The 7,537-nt window shown below is 43.9% G+C and overlaps 1 protein-coding gene and 1 long non-coding RNA gene across 2 annotated transcripts; both read right to left on the reverse strand.

Annotated features, from left to right (window-relative positions):
• Positions 1-353: 353 nt before the first annotated feature.
• On the reverse strand, positions 354-2,897 carry LOC308316543. Its single transcript, XR_013964177.1, has 3 exons — positions 2,779-2,897; positions 2,182-2,334; positions 354-863 (listed from the first exon to the last, which is right to left on the reverse strand). It is a non-coding gene; the product is annotated as an uncharacterized lncRNA (long non-coding RNA).
• Positions 2,898-3,169: 272 nt separating this feature from the next.
• Positions 3,170-5,872, reverse strand: LOC308317072 (receptor-interacting serine/threonine-protein kinase 3-like; the record flags this gene model as incomplete). Its single annotated transcript, XM_080765864.1, has 4 exons — positions 5,715-5,872; positions 5,357-5,540; positions 3,818-3,967; positions 3,170-3,322 (listed from the first exon to the last, which is right to left on the reverse strand). The coding sequence occupies exons 1-4, from the start codon at positions 5,861-5,863 to the stop codon at positions 3,170-3,172; spliced, it is 636 nt and encodes a 211-aa protein (XP_080621990.1). The 5' UTR covers positions 5,864-5,872.
• Positions 5,873-7,537: the final 1,665 nt, after the last annotated feature.

Raw genomic sequence — 7,537 nt, forward strand, 5'->3', positions numbered from 1 at the left:
TAAACACAGGAAAGAAAAGTCAAACGAGGCTGTTCTGATATTTTATTTTATTTGATTTAGCTTTTTGAATCTCATCCCTGAGTGACACCAATACATTAGGCCGACAATAAAAACTTTAACTAATTAAAAAGAAAACACATTTTCACAGAATCTAAACTAAACCTGCTTTAAAAAACAAAGGAAATTAAACGTTTTCCTAGACGGCTCCAAGTACAGACAGAGCCCTGGAGAACCCCGCTCAGCTGTTAGTATAGAGGTTCAACATGTTCACCAGATCTCACAGACCTCAGCTGTTAGTATAGAGGTTCAACATGTTCACCAGATCTCACAGACCTCTGCTGTACATTCATAATTAACATTTAACCCTGCATACAGAGGTCGTGTGAAGGTCGTCCTCTCGGTGTGAAGGAGACTCATTGTGTTTCCACACACATCATAGAAACACAGAACACCTGCTGGGCGATCTATGTACACCCCCACCCTGCGTCTCCCCCTTGTGGAGGGAACCGGTCCTGACATTTTAGTCACAATGCTGTTGTGACTGAACCTGTAGTGTTTATATCTATCAGAGTAATGTAACACCCATGACTGAGGAGAGTATCCAAAGAGTGATAGACTCTTATCCGTTCTGTTTACGTCATCCTGGCATAGCGCTATACCAACCCCCTCTACACTCCATTCCACTTCAAAGTAAAACAGGTCCGATATACATTCTTTACTCAACACATTAGGGTAAAAGGTGAACCTCTTGGGGTTATCTTCATAACGTTGGTCTACAGTTGTCAGAGTCACCTTCCTGTTGTTCTCTGACAGGAGGAGGTCTCTGCTCGCTGTGTTTGGATCCAACGACAGAGGAGAGGAATCTGTTGGAGGAAACACAGGAAAACACACGTGATGAAACGGACTGACACGCACACGCACGTTTCAACCTCATAACAAACTGTGTGTGTGTGTGTGTGTGTGTGTGTGTGTGTGTGTGTGTGTGTGTGTGTGTGTGTGTGTGTGTGTGTGTGTGTGAGAGAGAAGACTGACACGCACGCGCACGTTGTGTGCGTCTATCTCTCTTTATCTATCTCTCTCTCTATGTCTCTCCCGCCCTTTCTCTCTCTATGTCTCTCTATGTCTCTCCCGCCCTCTCTCTCTGTCTCCCCCCCCCCCCTCTCTCTCTCTCTCTCTCTCTCTCTCTCTCTCTCTCTCTCTCTCTGTCTCCCCCCCCTCTCTCTCTCTCTCTCTCTCTCTCTCTCTCTCTCTCTCTCTCTCTGTCTAGGGGGTGCTAGAGCACCCCCTGCCCTTTTGGCAATGTGCCCTTTTGAGAGAGAAAAAAAGGGCGGGAAACCCCTTTTGGTGTTAGCATTATGTTATGCTTTAGCTACTGAAAAATAGCAGATCTATGTCTCTATGTCTCCCCCCCCCCCTCTCTCTCTCTCTCTCTCTCTCTATTTCTCTGTCTGTCTGTCTGTCTGTTTGTCTGTCTGTGTCTCTCTCTGTCTCTCCCCCCCTCTCTCTCTCTATCTCTCTCTCTCTCCCCCCTCTCTCTCTCTCTCTCTCTCTCCCCCCTCCCTCTCTCTCTCTCTCTCTCTCTCTGTCTCTGTCTCTCTCTCTGTCTCTCTCTCTCTCTCTCTCTCTCTCTCTCTCTCTCTCTCTCTCTCTCTCTCTCTCTCTCTCTCTCTCTCTCTTTCTATGCTAATACCTGGACTGACAAGGAAACACAGCATTAAGATGGCACAGTTTTTTTTGGCACATCTAAGCTTGCAAATATAAGACAATCTCTTCAAAATAAGAGTACCCTCTAGAGCAGTGACATAGAGTCTAGGGCCCCCATGAGGATTTTCGGGGAATTGCACCCAACACACTGTCCAACACCGCCCTCCCTGGCTAAACCAGGCATGGGCCCCCATGAGGATTATGAAAACTATTCCTTTCTGCTCTAAGTGGACACTGGACAAAAGACGGCTCCGCGAGGCAATAACTGTTGTGACATATGCACGTGTTCAGGGAGATGTCCTCTACCACACCCCACTCTCCGCTAAGCGGGAGAGGTGTAACATTCCGGTAGAAGGAATTTGAGGAAATTGTAAAGGGCAGATTAATAGTTGTCAGTCAGGGCCAAGTATGAACTTTTTACTATGGTATTAATGTGTATGCTCAATGTGTAGAAGCTGTGTGTCAACATGGACTCACGTTTTAAAAAGGCCTCTCGGTTGGTGAGCCCTGGAGCACCAGGAGGAGCAGGAACAGGAGGAGGAGGAGGAGGAGGAGGTCTCAGGAGGTCACAGGCAGCAGAGATTCCCTCCTCGTGTCTTGAAAAAACACCACGTGTCACTTCAACACATTCTGAAATGAAAAAACACAAATTTTCTTTATTTTAAAAAATATATTATTGGGAGCTTTTTGCCTTTATTGAGGGTTTTACAGTAGTTTGACAGGAAAGGGGGACAGAGACTCGAACCCGCGACACGCTCATTAACAGCCTAGGGTGCCTGGACCGCTAGGCCGGCCCAGGCCAAGTCGAGGCGACTCATGACTCTCTGTGACAAACGGCAGATGATATTAGAAACTATGACATAGCCTGTCGACCAATCATAAGAGGGGGCGGGGGCTAATTGAAGCTTGACGCTAAGCCACGGTCACGCCATTTTACGAAAACTCACGCTTTTGATAACATTTCATCGTTAAGGACTTTTGTGTACGCTGAGCGAGTTTTATTTACAACTGAACATCCTGGGAGGAGGAATGTGTGTTCTCAGAGTCTCAGCATCTCTGCATGAATAGATTTACCTGCAAACGAAGGTCTCTTGTTGGGCTCAGAGTCCCAGCATCTCTGCATGAGCTCCACCAGCTCGTCTAATCCAGCTGCTTTCTGGACATCGATTTTACGAAGATCTGGTCTCGCTCCCTGGTCGCGAATGTGGAACTCCAACAAGGATCGATCCGACTCTAAATAAAATACAGGAACATTTACATTGTGTGTGTGTGTGTGTGTGTGTGTGTGTGTGTGTGTGTGCGGATAGTTTACCTGGATAGGGTCTCTCTCCAGTGAGAATGGTCCAGAGAAGTATGCCGTAGCTAATAAAAAGGCGGGAAAAATCCAAGCATTAGAAAGAGGTTTTCACACTATAAAAAAAACGTGTGTCACTTCATTGTATTTATTATGACTGATGTAGTAGCTTCAGGATCCACCTGTAAACATCGTAGGTGCGAACACGGTGATATTTGTTGTCAAAAGCCTCAGGGGGGGGTGTAGGAGAGAGTTGCCTCCTCTGTTTGTACGGTTGGTCGGCCTGACACTGTTGCTCACCGTAGACAGGCCAAAATCTGCTATCTGTTGACAGAAAGAGGAGGCATTTATGATTTTGTTTTAAGCAGGACATGCAGTGACGAGAACTGTTCATTTCAAGAGCAAATTTGGATTTAGTTTTAGCCAGTCCTTTGAATACAGTTTCATTTAGTTTTTGTCCGATTTTAGTCACGTGAAATGTTTGTTTTAGTCTAGTTTTAGTCAACTAAATCTAAAGTTGACCTAGCCAACTGAATTTTATTTAAGCGGGCCTTGATGGCGTCGTGTGGAACACATTGTGAGCTTGCAGATCTGCTATATTTCAGAGTGCAACACCCGAGTGCAACCGAGCATAAAATAACTTTAGTATTTTAGTTCTACTGGATCTCTTCTCCACTAGTCCCTCCCTGACATTTAGTTTCTACTGGATCTCTTCTCCACTAGTCCCTCCCTGACATTTAGTTCTACTTGATCTCTTCTCCACTAGTCCCTCCCTGACATTTAGTTCTACTGGATGTATAAATATTGTATATTGTGTACCTTGGCATTGAGGTCTGCATCTAGCAGGATATTCTCTGGTTTCAGGTCCATGTGCACAAGGTTCTTCTTACAGTGGAGGAAGTCCATGGCTAGCGCCACCTGGTGGGCTAGACGGAACGCCAGGGGCCAGGGTGGAGGTTTAGACTCGGTCTGTAGAAAGGTTAAGAATAGTTCTGGATTTAGTGTCAGGATTCATAACGGTCAGAGTAAGTAGGCCTGTCGTGTACTATAGGGCAGTGGTTCGCAAACTTTTCTGGCCATGCACCCCCTGTTACCTCCTGACCTAGTTGACGCACCCCCCACATGGAAATAAGAATTGCATAAGCTATATAGAGACATATATTTCCTATATGCACATAATATGAACCTGAATATGGCATATATATACAGCATTAAGCTATATTATACATATAGGCCTACTTGCCACAATATGTTGATATATTTTAAATAAAACCATAGCACCACCATTAGCCTTTTCATGTCACACACCCCCTAGAATGTTCTTGCGCACCACAAGGGGTGCACGCACCACAGTTTTGGAACCACCAATGTGTACTAAAAACTCAATAAAAGATAAATATACAGAGCACAGATAAATATAATTTCAAACAATTTGTAAACACACAACACACTTTCAGTTAGTTAACGTCTTTGTTCTTTACTTGCGCAAGCAGAGCGCGCAAGTAATATTTTTGCCCGGTCCATATGCACCGTCCCAGCCAACCCGCCACTTTTGATGCGTATGCAAATAAAACGGCAAAAATTGTGCCTGATTTGCTGAGACCAGATTACATAAATGACCATATGTCTTACGTCATCATTGAGAGCTAGTCATACATATACATATATAATGTAATTTGTAAAATAAAATAGCAAATTGTGCCTGATTTGCTGGGACCAGAGTACATGGTGTAAGACATATGGTCATTTATGTAATCTGGTCCCAGCAAACCAGGCACAATTTTGCTGTTTTATTTGCATACGCATCAAAAGTGGCGGGTTGGCTGGGACGTTTTTTGGCACAAAGTAACCACAGTATATATACCGCTAATCAACTTACAATTGACATAGTATATGTATAACTAGCTCTCAATGATGACGTAAGAAATATGTGGATTAAAGGACCCAATGCCAGAGTGTAATTGGTTTTCGATGGTGACGTAATGACGATATGTTTTAGTGTTGGGAGCATTAAAGGTAATGCTCCTGTGTATACATGTATGTAATCTGGCACCACTGCCGTATCAGGCACAATTTGCTGGGACGGTGCATACGCATAAAAAGTGGCGGGTTGGCTGGGACGGACAAATTACATATAGTATATGTAATTGGTTGACCGTTTGTAGCGGTCGGAAGTACTTGCGCGCTCTGCTTGCGCACTAGTTGGCCATTTATGGCCTACTATTGTGCAACAAGCAAGTATGCACTCGACAGAGTGCAGTTCTAGTTTATTCTAGTTTTGATTTAGTTCAGTTGACGAAGATGCGTTTTCAGTTTTAGTTGTGGTTATTTAGTTAGTTTCAGTTGAATTATAAAGACCTTGGTGCGCAGAAAGGACTCCAGGCAGCCTTCCTCCATCAGCTCCATCACTATACCCTGCACCACCTTCGTGCCCATAAAGGGGGGCCGGCCGCGGTACATCCCATAGACCCTGGGAACAAACTGCTCTGCATCCTCCATGTGACCTGCCTCGCGACACAGGGCAGCATACAACTTACCAGAGCTGCAGTACGGGGTCAGTTTAGGAGGGGAAAGACAGCAGTTAGAACCCAAAATGTTATAATGATATATAATGTTATAATTATGTAAAACTGACTAAGATCACGAAAAAAAAAATAGTGTGAATGAAGATAATTAATCAATTACAGATACATTATGTAGCTCATTGTCATCATACCTGTCATCACAATTAAGCACCTTAATGGCCACTCCAATGCCCAGGAGCTTGTGTGTGGCCTTAAAGACCCACCCAAAGCCCCCTGCGCCCAGTAGTTCCCAGTCCTCCAGACTGTCGTCTCCAATTGGCCCTTTGCCACTCTCTGCCATCTTTCACCGAAATCTAGAGGGAGACAAAGTACAGGAAAATATATGTGTCCAAGAAGTGTCCAAACTATATCGTTATAGTGATTTGATCATTGATGAACGGATCGTAAACATATGGATTAAGGCGTGCGTGTGTGCTGGTATGTGTTGGCGACGCACGCCGCGGTCCCGTCCTCCCGACCCCCGAAAATGATCTCGCTTTTATCTGAACTGTCAAAGCACTTATTTAAATGGTGAATGATTAAGCCCCTTTCTTATGCCTATAGCCTGCTACAATTGCAAATAGGCAAGCTGTATGCTTGTCATTTTCACTTGGAAATAAAGGCGTGCATTCCATTTATGCCTTTTTTTGAGTGGTGCAACCACTCCTACAACCAGCAATGTCCGTGTTGGTCATGCACCTATGTGACGCTAATGAGCACCAGTATGTACCAGTAGGGGCCAGTAGGGGCGCTGTAGCACTGCACTGTTGCCTGCTAATGAGAGAGGGAGAGAGAGAGAGAGGGGGGGGGGTTCACACTGGTGTGATTTTCTATAACATCACAGTGATTATATGGGCATCTGATGTCACGCTCATGCCGCATGCGCTCACATAACAAGGCCAGTAAAGCACTGTTTGATTAAGCACAAACTAATACAATTGTAAACATGTTATATTGTTTTTAATTTGCGCGATTTTAATTACTTGTAAAGTTGGAAATCTCTCTTTTTTTTACATGTATATACATACAGTTTTATATTAACATTCTAGGAGTGAAAACATATGTTTAGATGCCTGTGACAGCGTGTCAGCAGTTCAGACAATGCTGCTCCGCTTGTGTACGACAGAAAAACAAGTTCAATTTCAAGCTTTGGCGGAAATGGTAAATGCCGACAATTGCGGTAATTTCGGCGTGCACCCATATTTTGGCGTACACACGGTTGATAAATGAGGGCCCAAGTGTCCAAACTATATCATTCTATCATTCAAATACAGTATTTATACTTTATAGCAGACTAAGTTCCTTTTGACACATTTAAAGATATGAGAGCCATGAATATTCATGCATAGCATAACCTCCATATTGTCTACACGTGCTCCAGCCCTGCAGCTGGCCAGATGCAGCCAGCGCAATTTATGGAATACTTTTTTTGTTGGGTTTTGGGTCAATTAATTAATTTATGTTAGGTAGCCATGTAATAATAATAATAATATAATAATAATAATAATAATAATAATGTAATAAGAGGGATAATATCTGGCTAGGTGGTGGATATAATTCACCTTCAGGGAGTTTAGCCTCGGTGGTTAAACTCCCTGTCGGTGAATTATCTCCCGAAAACGGAAAGGAAAGGTACTATGTTTACCCAGGGTAACTGGACTAAGGAAAGGAAAGGTACTATGTTTACCCAGGGTAACTGGACTAAGGAAAGGAAAGGTACTATGTTTACCCAGGGTAACTGGACTAAGGAAAGGAAAGGTACTATGTTTACCCAGGGTAACTGGACTAAGGAAAGGAAAGGTACTATGTTTACCCAGGGTAACTGGACTAAGGAAAGGAAAGGTACTATGTTTACCCAGGGTAACTGGACTAAGGAAAGGAAAGGTACTGTGTTTACCCAGGGTAACTGGACTAAGCTCAAGAACTTGTTTACAGCCAGGCCCTGCTCATAGAACATTTCATGGTAGAGGTTCAA

This window comes from Protomyctophum bolini (genome assembly GCF_963924005.1).
Source record: "Protomyctophum bolini genome assembly, chromosome: 6".
Classification (NCBI taxonomy): Eukaryota; Metazoa; Chordata; class Actinopteri; order Myctophiformes; family Myctophidae; genus Protomyctophum; species Protomyctophum bolini.